Consider the following 19,194-nt stretch of genomic DNA (forward strand, 5'->3'; position numbering starts at 1 on the left):
TCCCAGTTCACGTTAATCTGGACTTGTCAAAGGAGGAGAAGGGGAAAGAGGGGACCTTCAACCTTTGAGATAAGAGAAGTGGAAGATATTTGGAGGTGCTGAGGCAGTCTTTAAGAATAACCAAGATATATAGCTGTTGGGAGGGGGGATGGAAGAGGAGTCATTCTTTGTGGTCTCTGTACATCACACATGTAGGCTCTGCACACATGCATAGAGCTGTTTCAGGAAGATTCCAAAGCTGATTAATTATTATTTGGTGAGAGGCCATCCCATAAAACTATATGATACTCACCTTTTATTTTCCAGTTCCTTACTATTATTACTTTTACTGCTATTAATAAATTTATCATCAATCTGTTCTCTAAATAATGACAATAATGCTAATTCTGGATCAACTTCAATATTTAAATTCAATATTTTACTAATTTCCTTAAAGACCATTTCCCAAAAAACATTTGTATATATACACTTCCAACACATACGGAAATATGTACCCACTTCCTGGTTGCATCTCCAACAAACGTTGGAATACTCATTATTCATATAATTCAATTTAACTGAAATTAAGTACCATTTCCAAACCAGTTTATAAAAATTATCTTTAATTCTTACTGACATAAATTTTAAAATTGCCTTATCCCACATGTTAGTCCATTCTTCAGTACTAATATTTCTTTTTAGATCTATTTCCCAAGACTCTTTAAGAGGATCATATAGATCCTCCTCTTCTAGTAATCTTCTAGTAATCTAGTAAGATCAAGGAGTCTTACAGGCATTTCCTCCATTTTCAGGTGACTGATAAACCCTTCCAGTTCACTACCCTCCCTTTTGGTCTGGCAACGTTCCTTGTGTATTCATGAAATGTATGGCCATTGTTTGTTCTCACCGTTGTCTCAATGAGGTCCACATATACCCCTACCTAGATGACTGGCTTGTACTAGCTCCATTCAAAGAAGCCCCTTTACATGCCATTAATTTCACAAGTTCCCCCCAACTTACAGCACATTTTGAATGCCTCCCTCAAACCTTCCTCTTGCAAATTGTGCAATGCTAAGCAGACAGCATCTTCTACATTTGCACAACATTGATTCTTCCCAGTTATAATTTCTCCTTTTAAGATCTTTCTCTTTCTCAATTCCTTATATAAATGAGATCTCACCTGTTCTTCCATCCACATCTATTCAGCTGCCATCTCAGCTTTCCCCACACTGATCCAAGGCCGATTGACTTTTTCTTTATCCTCTCATTTGAAAATTCCTCAAGAGCATTTTAAATCTAGCCCCACCTGTTAAATGACCTGCTCCATCCTGGAGCCTTTCCGTTGTCCTTGATGTTCTTGCCAAGCCTCCATTTGATCCTATGGCTTCTACAGATCTCCACCTCCTTTCTTGGAAAACCACCTTCTTGATAGCCATTACCTCTGCCCATTGAGCCAGTCAACTCACTGCTCTTCAAATTGACCCTCCTTATACCATCTTGCATGTGATACTTTGCACTGACCCTACTTTCCTACCTAAAGCAGTCTCTTCTTTCTATATCAGCAAGACCATTGTCCTAGCGGTTTTCTTTCAGAGTCCTTCCAGCCCCATAGAGCTGGCCCTCCATTCTCTAGATGCCTGTAGAACATCAGCTTTCTAAAAAGCCAGGACTCAATCCATCCAGCAATCACAAAGACCCTTTATTGTGTATGGTGGCCCACACCATGAAATGCCTATCTCCTCCCAGAGGCTCTCTAAATGGATAATCTATACTATATCTTTGGTCTATTCCAATTCCAAAGAATGGCAATGCCAAAGAATGTTCAAACTCCCGCACCATTGCACTCAGGAAGGCCTGGAGGAGCGTTGTCCATGGTGTCACGCTGGGTCGGATGCGACTTCACAACTAGCAACAACAAGCAATCCATATAGTATAGACCAGTGAGCCCACAGGCAAAGATCAGGAATATGCTTTCAAAGTAAATGACTCCAAAACACTCCATGTAAGAGGAAAAAAACAGATGATACCAGATAAAGCGAATATCTGCTGCTAGACTGGTGTATTTAATGTTATTTCAGGAATGGAACTATTTGAAGAGGCACTTGGGAGATGGGAGCAGGCATTGATCTTTCGTAACAGACACGTTGAAGATGAAGCCAGCTGTGGCGCCATCAAACTTGGAGCTGGTGATGCTATTGCAGAAGAAAGTATAGAAGTGAGTGAACAATCATACATGTTTGCTAATGATCAAAAGGCTTTGATTTTTTTTCCTGGGGTAAAAGAAGTATTCCTGCTTCCTCACTGGAAGCTGGAATTATCCAAGGAAATCTCTTACACACCCATAGTTTGAGCACATATCTGGAGCAAATTATTTAATAAATCAGTCTGCAAGCACCATGAAGAAAAGGCAGTGATTAATAAAAGCCAACATGGATTTATCAAAAATAAATCCTGTCAGACTAATTTTTTGAAAAGGTAACCTCCCAAATTGACAGTGGAAAGACGGTGGACATAATCTACCTTGATTTTAGCAAAGCTTTCATCATAGTGCCAAACAACATCCTGATTAGCAAACTAACAAGAAGTGGACTAGATAGAAAAACAATTAGGTGAATCTAAAATTGGCTGCTAAACCAGACACAAAAGATGCTCCTCAATGTCGCCTTCCCAAACCGGAGGAAGGTAACTAGTGAGGTACCACAGGGTTCAGTTGTAGGTCCAGTGCTCTTCAAAATCCTTATTAATGATTTAGATGAGGAAGTACAAGGAATAAGAATCAAGTTTGCAGATGATACAAAACTGGATGGAATAGTGAACACACTGGGAGAATGAAGATTCAGGGAAAACTTGATTAGCTTGAACATTGGGTTGAAAGCCATAGAATGAGATTCAGTAGGGACAAATGCCAAGCCCTTCACCTAGGAAAAAGAAACCAAATGCATTGATACAAGTTGGGGAATATGCGGCTCAACACAGCTGAAAAAGAAGATGACCTTGGAGTTATTGTTAACAACAGGCGAAAAATGAGCAAGCAATGTGATGCAGCTGCAAAAAGGGCAAATTCTATTTTGAGATGCATTCATAGAAGTATTGCTTCCAAATCAAGAGACATAGCAGTTCCCCTATATTCCTCATTAGGCAGAGCTCATCTGGAATACTATGTCCAGTTCTGGGCACCAAGATTTAAGAAAGATAACATTCAAAAGGGTCCAGAGGAGGGCAACAAAAATGTTTAAGGGTTTGGAAACATCGTCCAGTGAGGAGAGACTGAGAGACCTGGGTATGTTCAACCTTGAGAAGAAAAGACTGAGGGTGGACATGACATCACTTTATGTACCTGAAAGGCTGTCTCAAAGAGGAAGGACAAGATCTCTTGCTGATGCCAGAGTGTAGGACACAGAATAATGACAACCCAGATTCAGGCTAGATATCAGGAAAAATTTCTTCACTGTCAGAGAAATATGATAGTGGAACCAGTTGCCTAGAGAAGTTTGGGCTCTCTCTCACTAGAGACATTCAGTAAGAAACTGGACGGTCATCTGAATGAGATGTTGCAAATTGGTGTCCTGCAATAGCAAGGGGTTGGACCCAATAGCTCTACTATTCTATGATACTGTTTTTTTATTGTCATTCTTCTCACAGTCAAATGATTTTGTACTGCTACAGAATCATACAATCATCTAAAATTTTCTGTTGCAAATGCCTGACTGATTCTGATTATGGTATGCTATGCTATTCAAGATAAGACTAGAAACTAGCACAGAAGAATTCAAATATTTTGTTGCTTCAAGCTACTCATTCTGAGTATTTTAATTTAGGTTTTAATTCGGTTTTTGTTTGTCCAAGACTACACATGTTTATGTAGTCATTTCAATGATTTCAGCACAAATTCAAGTACATCCATGTTCAGCAAACTGCATGGCCAAACACCCAAAGTCATCAGGTTAGGAAAGACTAGTCTAACTTTGCTATTCTTAGGTTTCAACCCTGTACATGTTTAGACAGAAGATTATTTTTTCTGTCAAAAAATGCATAGGATTTATTTATTTTATTTATTATGGTCATAGACCAGCATAAGCCAATGTGGGCCAGCATAAAAGATTAAACACTGCTTTTACATTACCCCAATTAAAATAACAATTTAAAATGGATTAAAAGGTAAATAGGCAAGTAACAGACACTAAAAATTGAGATAATCACCTAGACCACATAACTGAAATACATAATGCCACAGACATGAACATAATGGTTAATACTACTAAAAACTTCGTTGGAATTTGTTACAGTTTAAATATTAAAACATATAGATGTATAACTAAATAGCATAAGATTTACTTAACCTGAGTATTACCATGCAGAAGCTGGCTACTTGATACATGATCTTAGCATCTTTATCTGATAGAAAAAGCTCAGGTTTAGCTTTTTCAGAAAGAGTCAGATTATTCCAAAAGAGCAAAATAATGAGCTCATTGCATGCCTCTTTATAAAATAGGCATGAAAAAAAACCCCATATGTTTCAAGGTCTCCACCTCTCTTGTCTGGCAAGTACAAAGCTGTTCAGCAAAGGGGATGTTCTTGTACTTGCATTTGAGAATGGTTGAAGGAAGAGCAAAGCACCTGGCAAGAGTAAAAGCCCTTCTAACCAATGCATAGGATTGCAGCCTTAATAGCTTAGTTGCTATGGTAATTACATTTTTCAGTTCCTGCTGTTCTTGAATGCGGTACTGTATAAATAATGAATAACTTTTCATAACAGAATTTCCATCACCTGCTTAACATACTAGTACTGAAAGGCTCCATTTATGTGCTGCAACTTCTGTTTACAGGATATTATTAGTGCTGAATTCATTCATAAGCTTGAGTCTTTGCTCCAAAGAGCTTATCGTCTTCAGGAGGAGTTTGAGGTATCCCTTGGTGCATCTGATGCAACTTCCTTTGCAAACAATATTGGTGAGTGTTCCTATTGCTCCTGTTATGGCTGTTGTACTAGCAACAAGCAACCTTCCTCAACCTGGTATGCCCCATATATTGGGCTTGAACTCCCTACAGTTCCAGTCAGCATGGCTAGTGGCTAGGAATGGGAGATGTAGTCCAAAACATCAGAATGTCTTCAGGTTGAGGAAGGTTCTCTTGTGCTGTCTTTCTTAATAACAACAGGGACCTGCAATGGTGTTGCTGGGAAATTGAATAATAAATTACTTGTATTTTTGAGTTTCCTTCTCTGGCAGGAAAGGCCTATTCCACAGAGCTGGCATAATTCCCATGGGCAATGATAGTATGAGAAGCGCATATATATATATATATATATATATATATATATATATATATATATGGGAGTTTGTTTCCCACACAGAAACATTATTAGTACTGATTTTTTTTCTACATTTCTAGATCAAATGGCTGATTCCCAGTGCATTTAGGCAAGGAAGAGAAAGTAGGGTAGAAAAAAGGGAAATTCTTGTGTATCATGAAACTCATAGTTAATCTGCATATTGCTACTCTCTCTTTATAGCATCTCTTTTTGGGGAATTCATACTGCATATGTTTCAGTAGACTTATGGAAAATATAAATAGAAAAACATGTGAAAGCTATTAAAGTTATTTCTAACATACTTAGCTCTGTCAAATGGATTATCAGTTCTTTAAAATAAGTTGGGTCTGGCAAAGTTGTTTGCCAGACTTGGCAGTCTGTCTGTCTACTCTTAAGAAGACTGGCAGTATGATAAAATGTTTATATTCACCTGTAATGCTTGAGTTGGCTCACAATGGCATTTTATGAAAATTTAATTTTGGAGGTGTGAGTTGGTTGTAATCTGTTTGAAGTATGTGTCAAATCTGTTTTGACTGTATGTGTCAAAAATTTGAAGGTTATTCTTTTAGAAGACTGAGCTTGCCTTCTTAGGTCCAGAGGCAGTTGAAACTCAAACTCATAGGTCAAATCCAGCCAGCCTAGGGTTCCAACCCAGCCTCTCAGGATTTCTCAGATAACCACACTCACTTCCCCTACCCACATTTCCTGAACCACAGATTGGTTAATAGTGGTTTTTTTCCATTCTCAAAGATAGAAATGCCTCTCCTGAGGCTGTATATGCTTTATCCTACAATATGTTGTTTTTGTATTTTGAATCCACCTCCTTTGCATTCAAGCCTACCCAATACTGGAATATTGAGTGCTTTGCCAAGATTGAATTCAGCCCTCAAGCTGAAATAGGGTTGGTGATTAGCTGAATATGAAGTAGTATATGTGAAATGTATATACATTACTTTAAATATAAGAAGGTTATATGGAGATTATAACCTAAAAAGAAAGAAAAGCTAGTATTTTATGCCTGTTTCTGACTGTAAGTGTAAACTTCATACACAAATAGTTTCTCTTCATTTCCACTGGGTACCAAGTCTTGAAAATGGGAAACCGAAAAAATCAATTAAATGTTGTTGCATTTCAGACTAACTATTTGGTGGTGGTGAAAGATTTTGTGAAACTTAAATATGTAATCTAAAGGGCAATCCTATACTGATTTAGACAGAAAAGTGGCCTGCAGTTTCTAGTATGCCCAGCCCGTCATGCAGGCTGTTTTTTCTGTTTAAGGTCTCATGGGATTGTGCCCTAGGAGTAGGAGTTGTAAGCTTGAAAGTTCTGCTTCAAATCCCACTTTGGCTATTACCTCATTACATAGCCTCAGACAAGGTACAGAACCCTCCCACCCCAACTCACATTGTAATATAGGGCTGCTAGTATTGGCCTACTTTAGAGGCTTGTTACAAGGTTTATTGAGAATCTGCATAATGCTCTTTGAAGTGTTCAACATGCTGTGGAAATAATATATGTTTTACTCTTCATGAGTTCATGGGAATTCGATTGAAGGTGAAGTATAAATCAATGGAGAACCTCAAACATGGGAGACATATCATCAAGCCAGCCCCCAGGGCTCCCTAAAAGGCCACACACTTTCGCCTTTCCTCCAGCCTTGGACACTTAGTGGCTTCCTAGCTTTTCTGAAGTTTATTTATTCATTACACTTGTATACCACCTTTAGCCCTGTCTGCTACTGGAATATGGGCTCCAAGAGCATCTCCAAAATGGAATTTGGCCCTTGGATGGAAAGAGGTTTCCCATCCTTGCTCTAAGTAGTAATAATTCAGAAATGTTAGTCACTGAATAAATGGATACCAGTAATTTCTCTTCTAAATCACTTAAGAACAGCAGAGGGCAGCATTGCACAATTCAGAATATCAGGTTAAAGGGAAACGAACCACCAATGTAACCAATGTTACTGGGAAACAAATAACACCCTTGGATGTTAACTTGGTTTCAGAGTGTCTCTGTGGCCAAGCAGATTTATTGGTCACAATTTGTTTCCAGAAAAGTGTGCGTTTTTAACATAACTGCAAGTACCCATCATATTCTGCAATTGTCACTGTAGACAAGCTTGTTACCAATAACTTATTTATAGTTGATTATATATTTAAATAATAAAAAGGACATATCTTGACTCTGAAATGCATAAGTTCATTAGCAGTCAGCAGTCCCATTTTTATTTTCAATGACTATTGAAGTGTACTTCCTGGTGACATACTAGTTTAAATTTAGTTAGATTTCAGGCATTTCTTTTGAACACCTGTAAGTTTACAGAAAGGGAATTGGACATCAGCTCTGATGATAGAAACCATGCTACCCTATGTTGCCTTTGGTATGCATCTGTATATCAGCTGTTGGATGTCAATTTCTTTTTCAGTGTTTCATTCTAGCAGAGTCAGTCAAGTTTTCTCATTTTCAAAGACTTGAGTGATTTCTATTTCTCACCTTGTTTCTGGGGTGTTTGTTGTTTTGTTGCAAAGTCATGCCTGACCCATCACAACTGCATGGAAAACATTCCTCCAGGCTCTCCTGTTGTCCACCATCCCTTCGAGTCCACCCAAGCCCACACCCACTGCCCTAGTGACTCCATCTAGCAACATCATCCTCTGCCATCCCCTTCTCCTTTTGCCATCAATCGTTTCCAGCATCAGGGTCTTCTCCAGTAAGTTGTTCCTTCTCATTAGGTGGCCAAAGTATTTGAGTTTCATCTTCAATATCTGGCTTTCTAAAGAGCAGTCAGGGTTGATTTCCTTTCTTTTAGCCTTTTGGTACTGTCCATGGGGTATTCATGGCAAGGATACTGGAGTGGGTTGCCATTTCCTTTTCCAGTGGATCACCTTCTGTCAGAGCTCTCTGCTGTGACCAGTCCATCTTGGGTGCCCCTGCATGGCATAGCTCATAGCTTCATTGTGCTATGCAAGCTCCTTCACCACAGCAAGGCAGTGATTCATGAAGGGGTCAGGGGTGTTAAGATATTATAATATATGAAAAGAGCTGAGTAATTACTACCAGACTTTCTCCGCTGCCCCCCCGCCACTTGCTTTCATCTATGACAGTCTTTTATTATTTAGAAGGAATGTGCTGCAATTGATATCACTTATTTGATTTGTTTCTTGGTGATCACATTTACACTTGTAGGGATGAATTAGACACCCATTTTCTAAGAGAAATGAAGCAAAACCAAGCTTACTTGCATATCCATTGGATTGTGTCTGACCTACCTTGTACCATACTATTGTTGGGGCTGATGTACTGATTTACTTTAGACATGGTGCAGTACATACAAATGCAGAAAGTTAGCTATTGCACTGCATTGGTCAAACTAGCCTAATAATAAGGGGCAGTTCTGCTGACCCACCCTACTCTAGAATTAATATTTCTCTCATTTCTGGGATTGCTGTCAGAAGGGCTATTTTCTTTTCTGCAAGGTATGGTCCCATAGGATGGTGGAGAGAACCACTTTTAGTTGGATGTTGAATTCCATTTTGAGAATCACATACCAGTTATGGGTGGGGCTAAAAGCTGACAGGACAGGGCCAAAATGTCAGAAGTTCAAAGCGCACAAAGTCAAGAAGCCAGCAAAAAAAAAAAAAAAAAAAAATCAGTAGTTGGAAGAAGGGATAGAACCAGGGGAATGGGGACCTTCTTGGGTCCCGGGGGGTGGGGGGGGGGCACTGGAGGGCTGGATCAGACTCCCAAGTCTGAGGCTGTTCATCCCTGTACAGATACAATAAGACAGGAGTGCAGTGGCACTATTGCATAAAAAACAAGGTAAGCTTAGTAAGAAATGATTCCCCCCCCACCCTTTAACACACCAAAACAGGGGTGCCCAACCTGCCACCTGTGGGCTGCATGTGGCCTAGCATGGCCATGAATGAGGCCCAACACAAAATTGTAAACTCACTTAAAACATTATGAGATTTTTGGTGATGTTTTTTGTAACTTGATTGTGTGGTTCTCGAGCATGAACTTCGTAGATGACAATGTCGTGTCATGATGTCACATAAAAGAAACATATATAAGCTCTCACTATTTGTATGCATGCATGGCTTCCATTTTATGGTGGTGTGCAGCTTCCAGTGCGTTACCTTCCAAGTGCAGACACCATCAGACGTGAAACATAGCGATTATCAATAATATTTCAACCTACCATTGCAAATAATATTTCGACCTACCATTCCACACCCCAGTGGAGCCTCACGCATCGCCTGCCACACTGTACAATCGGCCCTCCACCTCATACTGCATCAGCAGCCAAGATGTGGAAAGCCTCAAGCCTTGCTTTCTATTTTCCTGTCAATTAATAGTTATGTGGTAGCATATTTAATAGCAAAAAAATCAAAACCATTTACTGATGGTGAGTTTATTAAGCAATGTATGGAAAGCGTGGCAGATATAATTTGCCCTGAAGAAAAGAGGGACAATTCTACAATCAGTTTGACTCACCAGACTACCCAGATGAATTGTAGAAATTGGAAAATCTACTGAAAGAAGTTTGGAGAGTAAAGTTGCTAATTTTAAATTTTATGCTTTGGCAATGGGTGACAGCACTGATGCTACACATTTAGCTCAACTTGTCATTTTTATTAGCGGTACTGATGATGAATATAATGTCACTGAAAAAATGGCTTCCTTAGTGGTGTTAAAAGACACAACTAAATCAAGAGATTTATATGAAGCTGTTTGTGACATATTATCAAGTCATTTATGGTATCAGAAACAAAATTTGTGCCAGAACTTGATGATGAAAACTGGCTTGCAGATTTAGTATTTTTAGTGGATTTAACTGCTTATTTAAATGAGTTAAACATGCATCTTCAAGGTGAAGCCCAGCTTCTCAATACAGTGTTTCAAACCATAACAGCATTCCAAATGAAACTGAGATTATGGCAAGCTCAAATTATGGCAAGCAATTTTATACATTTTGACACTTTGGCTAAACACAGTCCTGTGAACAGTGAAAAATATGCATCCTTGCTTTTCGATTTGATGCAAGAATTTGAAAACAAATTTCAAAATTTCTGGGAAAATAATAACTATTTGGTATATTTGCAACTCCATTTTCAATTGACATAAAAATGTTACCTGCCAATTTTCAAATGGAATGCATGGAACTGCAGTCTGACATTCAACTTAAAGAAAAAAATAGATCATGTCTCTTTAATGGACTTTTATAGGTCCTATCTTCCCAGAGACAAAAATTCCTTGCTTCACAATCATGCCTTATTCGTGTCTTCACTTTTTGGCAGCACCTGCATTTGTGAGCAACTATTTTCAAGAATGGAGCACACCAAGTAAAATTAGAACCAATATATCTGATGAGCGCCTTGCGAACTTACTAAGAATTGCAAGTACTTCCATCAAACTAGATATTGATGCATTAGTTTCCCACTAGTTTTATGTGACCCTCTTTTCTTTTACTTTTGTAATAAAAATATCAAAAAAATCAAGTTTTATTACTTAGATATGTTCATTTTCTATATTAGTGATTGCAAACTTGGGATCTGCTTGACGATTTTAAAAGACTCTTCAAAAGGGGTGCCCCATAATTAGGATTATTATATGATGACTTTTTGCTTATCTTTGGTAGTGGATATCAAGAAAATGATGCACAGACCTGTTTTTTTGCTCATCAGTTTTTATTAGTGTTTGTGTATTTAATGTGTGGCCCAGGACAATTTTTCTTCTTCCAATGTGGCCCAGAGAAGCCAAAAGGTTGGACACCCCTGCTCTAAAGCATTTGTACATTCTATTTTGGCTGCTGCTGTGGAGGGAGAAATAAGTTTAATTCAGATTTCATTTAAAGGTTGTACAAGACTGTTTATGATTACTTGATGAATAAAGTGTACCATACTTACAGTTAGAGACAATCTATTAGTTCACATGTTCTTGGCCCTAGTCAAGGGGAAAAAATCTTGCCTGAGCTCCAGCAAACGCTCACACCAATTTTATTTATCTTATTCCAAAGAAATAGGGCATCACAATGGCTTTCAACCAATTGTAACATTTTAAACACGTATCAATTAACTTATCTCATGGTGTTGGGGTGGCTAAGAAGTATGCTGGAGAACATGATATAAAAGTCCCTCTCCAGCCTTTTGGCATTCCTGCTTGGAATTTGTTGAGAATCAAAGAGAAATAGTTTCCAAATTCCAGGAAGTCTGCTTCCCGAGATTCAATACCAGGAGGTGCAGGTTCTCCCCACACCCCACTGCCACCTTTTTTTTTTTTTGAGGGGGGGCACCATTTGATGGTAGATGAACTAACAGATGCCTGGAAGATGAGAAGTCAAAGTATCTTTGGGAAGTGGTTCAGGCCCCCTCAGTGAGGGTGTTCAAGGAAAGATTGGACAACCACATGTTGGGGATTACGTGAGCGAAGCCAGCTGGAGCCAGGGTTTAGAGTAGGTGGCCCAGGAGGTCCCTTCTGACTCATTTTGTTTCTATGTTTTTATCTTTCCAGTTCTCTGGTATTCATACCATTACAATTGGACAGGAAGTGATAACCCAGTTTAGACTCATTTCTAGGATTACTCTTAGAAGTGCTAGTTCCTGTCTTGCAACTGATGGGTCAGCACAGTGGGAGCACAGTGGCAACAATGAATATTGTCAGGTATTAAAGTAGCTTCTAATGTATAAAAATAATTTCTGATGTAAACTGACTTTCCCTTTTTGTTAACATCAGATGACTCCATGCCATAGGGCAACTTTGCCATGCTCAGCCTATGAATATCAGTAATATTATGTATGAGTTACTTAGAACTCTATTAATGCTTGAGCTTTATTTTGGGCCTTTATCCGAGGCATAAGCTTAGACCTGTTGAATCCACATGCTTCAGTCATTGGCATTAGTCATGGCTTAAAGATAGTCATATGATTTGGGATGTGAAAGTTGATGCTTCTTTCCCTACTTTCCCACCACTCTTGGCTGGTGAATGAGCAAGTTATAATATTCTTTACTCCCTGTGGATCATTCATTCCCTATGTAGATGGGTGTGTGTGTGGGGGGGATCTGCAATAGATTAGATTAAAAGCTATAAAGTTTCTTTCACAAGGAACCAGAAAATTATCTTTTGCATCTGAAAGGTTGGCATACTGTCAAACTGAACTTATTCTAAGTAGGTAACTGCATTGCTTGCTTTTTGTAAATATATATAGGCTGCACTTCAGAGCTTTGCTCTTTCATCATGTCCTTTAATATACTGCATTGCTTTCTATTGTGTATTTCAGAATTCCTCTACAGACTGTTCTATTTTGGGAGCTCTTGGATAGGGAATCAAATACTACCTTTCCCCCAAAAACCCACATGCACTGAAGAAAGAGACCTTCCTCTTTCTTTTCTTTAGTGCCTGGTTAGTGCCTCAAGGATGATGATTAACAGGACACAATTCTTCTCCCACTTCCTCAGAAGCAGTATGTAAAAGGAGAGACCCTGCTGTTCTCCCAGATGTAGAGAAGGTTCTCCTTACATTATGCAGATTATCCCTGAATCTCATAGGGAACCCTGAAAATACTCAGAAAGGCATTCCTCACTTCTTTCTAAGTGTTTTTGAGACCTCCCCTGATGTTTCATTTTTGTCCGCTCCAGCAGGTAAGTGAAATCTTTGAAGTGTCAGACAAGAAGTTGTCATCTTGACAACTTCCATAGCTACAGCCACTCTGTAGTCCTACCCTAGGGGGCAGTGGGAGAGTGCTTACTTTCCTGTTGTTTATACTGAAAGAAGCTAAACACTCTGGTTAAAAACAGCACAATTGAACAGTAACACCCAAAGCAAATAAATGAAAACACCACTAACAGAAATTTCAGAATTAAGTTTACAGGGCATGACTGCATTCCTATGCATATCCATTGAACTCACTAATGCTTGTCTGTGACTGCATGGGCTCAGTTTGTAAAACATTTTGAGCTTAATAAAATATATTCAGCAAGCAGAAATGAAACTGTTAGCTTTTAGTGGGATGTACAGACTGTCTTGCAAAGGAATGTTACTATTTAAACTGCTAGCATGAAGCAGAAATTCCATCAAAGGAGAGGAAATTATCCAGCCTCTGCTTGATTATTTTACTCATTCTTTGACTGCTACTGTGCTAATCTGTCACAGGCAATAGTAAAAGCCAGAAATCTCACTGTCACATAGGTCACTGGACCAAGCAAAGACAGTCCTCACACGCTAGTAAATAACATGATGGTTATTGCTCTGAAAAGTGTCCTGGCCTCACATTGGATTAGGAAAAATGTAGTATGATCAGTTTTTAAAATCACAGTTTTGACTTAAAACCATGATTAAAGCACAATTGGGAAAAGCCTGAGAGGCTCACCTGTACTGAAATAGCATTGCAGCAGGTGCAAGGTAACCAATGATCTCACAGTTTGGGTGGGACCCAGCACACTTCAGTGTTTTGGAGGCACTAGCTGATATTGCTTAGCCTCTTGCCTTCATAGTCCTCAGCACTCTTGTTTTCAGCTTCTCTAGTAGCAAAGCATATATACATTACATAGAGGGTTTACTCCTGAGACCTGATCAAGTGGCCTTACCAGTTTCTGTGCTGATTTTACATTCTCCTCATGGTGTTTTCTCCACTGCGGTGGGTGGAATATTAGCAAACATTCCATAACATCAGAACATCTCAAACAGTATTAGAGAGCTGTGGGTTGCAGACAGGGAGGGGTTAGATTATAAAACACCAATAAAAGCTCCATCTGTTTATGGTTATCTGTTGCAGGATCCAAGTTTGGTTGCAAATAGGAAGTAGTTAACATGGAGTCTTAATTGGATAGACTAAACAAATGGATATGAAACAGTTCCTTGTATTTATTTTAGTTCTTGACTTTCTGCCTGACCCTAAGAGTGAACAAAATGTTTGTTGATCCAAGTGCTAATCTTGAAGTAACATAGTTGGAACAAGTGTGAGTAATGCATTTTTCCATCTGTTTCTATTTCCAAAATTACCACCTATTAGAAAAGAAATATCAGGTATTAACCCTAATTCAATCTGAAAGTCCTCATTTATTACCAGTTTTCCTAATAGGCAGCACATTTTTTCTATGTCATATGTTTGTCTATTTGTTTTTAAGCCCACTGAATGTTAGAAAACAGGCCAAGTCAGTGCAGGGTAAAGAACAGGAAAGGTCAGTGCTGTGAAAGTCACAAAAGGTAATCTTCATGAATGGTGCATATTTATTAGCCCTCTGTTGGCACTGTTGCAGTCCTTTGTATATCTGCTGCATCTTGAGATAATGAGAACGTACTGGGATATAAGCATTGCTCTCTTCAATTATTGCCTTGTATGTGGGCTTATTCATATAAACATAGATCATGGTTGGAATCATATATTCACAGAAGGACAATATCCTGCCCCTTCCCCTTTACAGTCACTTGCAGCCCTGCAAAAGCCACTCCGGAAGAGCAGGGACCTGTCTGAATGCAGCAAGATTCATGTGCAGTATGTGCATGCATGCTTTCCGTTTTGTCAACTTCTAAATCAGACCTAAGGGACACAGTGAGCCAAAACAAGTATTCACTCCCCACTCCCTTTCTCAGTCATGAAGTACTGTGTCTATGAATCAGCCCTGTGGAATTTACTTGTCCTGCTGTCCTTCAAATGTGAAGAATGTGAGTGAAAGTCTCTCTGATTTTATTCATGCTCTGTGAAGCATGGAGAAGGAAAATACTAATGAATGTGTCTTCATTGCTCTGTTTTGTTTTCACTACCTCAGGTGTCATCAGGATATAGTTGTTTTTTAAATAACATTATTGCGACTGGTCTTCCCTGTATCTTTTTTCATGAATGCTGGCTGCAGTGAGGCAAATGCATGCAGGTTAAGTTTGTCAGAAATGACTCATCATGATGGGTTTCTGTGTACCAGTTGCACTGAGTACTTGCTTGGGAACAACAAAAAGGAAAAGCTGGGCTGTGCTTTTATGTGCTGCCTTTAGCTGGTTAGCTGCTACAAGAAACATAATGCTGAACTGGCTATGCCCTTTCTTATATTGAATAAAGTAGATTCTCCTCCTCCTCTCTTCTTCCCAGTGAGCCCTTTCAGAGCCCCAACACTTCTCTTTAGTCCAGGAGATGGCAGGCAGCGGGCAACATGAGCTGTCAGCATAGGCTGGAAAGGCTTGGGAATGGCCTGGCATCATGCCCAGAGTGATATTGTGCCAGAGAGCAAGCTGGCTGCTGGGAACAGGTGGGCTGGAAGCCATAAAGTAATGAGGGCTACAAAAAAGAAAATAGAGTTTGTTGAAGTGTCTTTTTGAGGGTGTTTCTTAAAAAAAAGGAATTGTCATTCTTAGATATAGAGAGAATGTAAAAAGAGGTTTCTTCTATGAGTATAGGGAAAGGGGCCCCAATCCTCCCAGTATGGTGGATACCACAGTGAATTCCTGGACACTACTGTGAATTATTTTGCAGTGGGTGAGAAGGAGGAGGTGATACGATAGACCTGATGAGAGTAAGGACAGTGCTCCTGTGACCATGGCACTGGGAGCAAGCCAAGTCAGAGGAGCCCCTCCACTGCTGTGTCCCCACTGAATACATGGGAAGCAGGGAGAATGCTTATGCCAGTCATCTGTACAAAACCAAGAAGCTCCCTCCTTCCACCTTGCCCCCAACTCTCCAAGATAATTTGCCTGATGCTGATTTTCTATTCTACCCAGCCCCACCCTTAGATAATTTAGTGGTGCTTCCTTTCTGTTGGTAGGTCTTTAACAGAGAGATGTGTTCAGAAAGGAGACACAGCAATTGATACTTGCATTGATTCATGCCATTTTTACCACCTTGGCATTCTGTCACTTCAGTCTGCATTTGTAGTTCAGGCTACAAATGGCTTTAAGTGGGTTCTGGAAAATTCATGGAAGAGAAGTGCATTTACTGTCTATTCCTGGTGGTAGTTTTGAGCAGTTTCCATGTACAAAGGCAGCGCATCTCTGAATGCCTTATCCTATTTGTGCATCCCAGAGGCATTAAGCTGGCCATTTTCCACAGTCAGGTATTCAGCACTGTGGATGCTGTCTATCACAGAGTACCTGTTTATGTTTGAAACTCAATTTTCAATTTTCATCTGGTTCATCAACATTTTGTGACTTTCTGTAACCCAGTAGCAGACATTTTAGGTTTAGCCATTTCCTCACAGCAGCTATTTTTTCATTGCACTTCTAAATTCCAAATAAAATCGATCTGGGAAAACTTCTATAAGATTTTATATCAGTGATAACTGATGCCTCACCATTTGAGCAAAATCTATACCAATGATAATAGTAAATGCTGGATCTGTGTAAAATCTGTTGACTAGGTACAGTGTCCTTTTCTTAGCATCTTATAATATTTGGATGTAAAAAAGATGATCAGATTATAAACAACCTTCCTTTAGTTTTGATAGGGAGAGACTAGAAGAGAGTCAAAATGGCAAAACTACATACCAGAATACATATAAAAACAAAGACAGTTTTCTTACTTTTGTCTGTGAAAAACATGGCATGCAATACAAGTAAAGGATTTTTTTCTAATGATTAAACCTGTATGTATCATGGCACTAAGACTAAGGAGAAGCAATTTATGATATTTTTCACATTTTATATATATTAGGCTATGAGGTAGAGCAATCCTGTGGGTAGGAGAAGATTCTGTGGTAGTTAACTAACACTACCTAAGACCTTCTGGCACACTTATCAGGCAAGGAGTATGGAATGCTTTTTCTGATTTATTGTTGTTGTTAGCCTTTCTTCTTATTTTCTCTTCCCACTGTGGTCAGTGAGAGAGAATTACCTGCATGTCTGCTGAAGGATCCTTTGTGTGGTGTGACCAAGGATGGGGGAGTGACAAGGCTTAAGAGCGTGTGGATTTTCATCCACCCTCAAAATACCCCATTCCATGCCACCACTAGCATAGTATCACCAATGGGACATGCCCATGCAGCTTTACCACAGATTTAACGAGTGTTCTCCTTTGTGGTCTCTGTGCATCACACATATGGGTGCTGTGCCTGTGCGATGCCTACATTCAGAAAGATTCTCCTAGCTAAGCCTAGAATTTTTGGTGGGAATCCCACCCCCTTTCCCCTAGTATAAATAGGTGGAGCTCCCACCATTTTCCCCAGTTCACTTTCAACCATCATTTTCAGTGCCTTGGAACTTGCCTAGCTTCAGTATTTTCATGACTTTTACCTCATTTTTTTGCCTATTTCTTTCAAATTTACTTCACAACTTTCCCCTCACAATTACCTCATACACTTTCATCTCACATTCTTCTTTGCAACCTTTTCCCTCATTGATTCTCCTTTTCCATCCCCCTTTCCCCTGCAAACAAAAGACAACTCCTCCTCCTTCCCTTGCGGTGCTGGTTGACTGCAGGCTAAACATGAGCCAGCACTGTGGTGCAGTGGCCAAGAGGGCAAACGCCACCCTTGGATGCACAGCCAGAAGAGTGGCTTCTAGATCGAGTGAGGTATTACTACCACTCTGTATGACTCTGTTGTGCTCGCAACTAAAGTATTGTGTTCAATTCTGGGCCCCTCATTACAAGAGGGATATGCAAGATTGTAATCAGTGCAGTGAAGGGTCACTAGGATGGTGGCTGGTTTGCAGGGTAAGCCATATGAAGAAAGGCTGAGGGAGCTGGGTCTTTTCAGCCTTGCGAGGAGGAGACTCAGAGGGGACCTGTTAGCGACATACAGGTATGTGAGGGGATGCCATGCGGATGTGGGGCATGACTTTTTTCCTCTGCAGTGGAGGGCAGGATGTGTTCCAATGGAGCAAAGCTCAGGGAACCAAGATTTAGGGTGGATGCCAGGAAGTACTTCCTGATGGTTAGGATCCCTAGAGTATGGAATGGACTTCCATGGGAGGTGGTTGAAAACCCATTGGTGAGGGTGTTCAAGGATAGGCTAGACATGCACATGGTAGGTATGTCATGAGTGGAACCAGGGGTCAGACTAGATGGTCCAGGAGGCCCCTTCTGACTCACTCTGTGTTTATGTTCTATATTTGTATTCTCTTCTTACCTCAAATCCTTTTCTTTCCTCCTTTCATACTCGATGGCTCTCATGGCAGCCATGAGCAAGCGTGTGAGATGCAGAGTAAAAATGCCATCCCTAGATATTGTCTGTGCCTTGTTTGCCTTGGTGAAGAACACCAAGTAGACACCTGCCCACACTGCCAGGCTTTTACGAAATGAGCCAGGAAGAACAGGGCAGGCTATCTGAAGACGGAGATGTAGACCAGGGCTCTTGTGACATGCAAATCATCATGGGTGACCCACAAGAACGCTTGTCAACATTTCATGCAGCCCCATCTGTAGCCCCAGAGGCTTTACCAACTGCTCCATCAGTGCGTGGAACATCTGGACATGCACCAGGCAGTAAAAGTCCTAAAAAGAAGGAAAAGAGGCCTCACAAAATGGCAGAAGAGCCAGTAACAGCTATAAAAAGGGGCAAACAAAAGTCTGCAAAAAGGGCCAGACACTGCTCCCCAGCTACAATGGAGCAAGCCCATTTGCCTTCCCTGGTAGCAGCCCCAGCTACTGTTTTGATGCCTGCCCTGCAAACAATCCACACTGCTCCTACACTCTGACCATTCCTGTATCAATCTAGCTGGAGCCATGACCCATACTGACCACAGCCCACTCCTTCTCTGAAGGTTTGATATAGGATTCACCTCCCTGTTCTTCAGCTGCTTGGATCGTATCACCAACCCATTTGGCACGCATTCTGCACCGGGCCACAGTTCTTGGAACATGTCCTCTGAATGGCAATGTCCCTCAGTCTGCAGTCACAACAGCTGACTGAACCTATGTTTGACCTGATATATAACGTTGTCCAGACAAAGAACACTGTTCCAGTAGCTATACTTGTCCTACCAT

The 19,194-nt window shown here is 40.1% G+C and overlaps 1 protein-coding gene across 7 annotated transcripts in view; it reads left to right on the forward strand.

The window, feature by feature from the left end:
- MIGA1 (mitoguardin 1) overlaps nt 1-19,194 on the forward strand; it is a 60,462-nt gene that overhangs the window by 15,498 nt on the left and 25,770 nt on the right. For all 7 annotated transcript variants that reach the window (XR_006414938.1, XM_044432327.1, XM_044432326.1 and 4 more), the window contains 2 exons: nt 2,058-2,194; nt 4,806-4,929. Coding sequence is in view for 6 of the 7 variants with exons in the window: in XM_044432327.1 (XP_044288262.1) it covers nt 2,058-2,194; nt 4,806-4,929 (261 nt within the window). In the remaining variant the exon portion in view is untranslated. The remainder of the gene's footprint in view (nt 1-2,057; nt 2,195-4,805; nt 4,930-19,194) is intronic.

The sequence above is a fragment of the Varanus komodoensis genome, unplaced genomic scaffold (assembly GCF_004798865.1).
Source record: "Varanus komodoensis strain SLA01 unplaced genomic scaffold, ASM479886v1 scaffold24, whole genome shotgun sequence".
NCBI classification, from domain to species: Eukaryota; Metazoa; Chordata; class Lepidosauria; order Squamata; family Varanidae; genus Varanus; species Varanus komodoensis.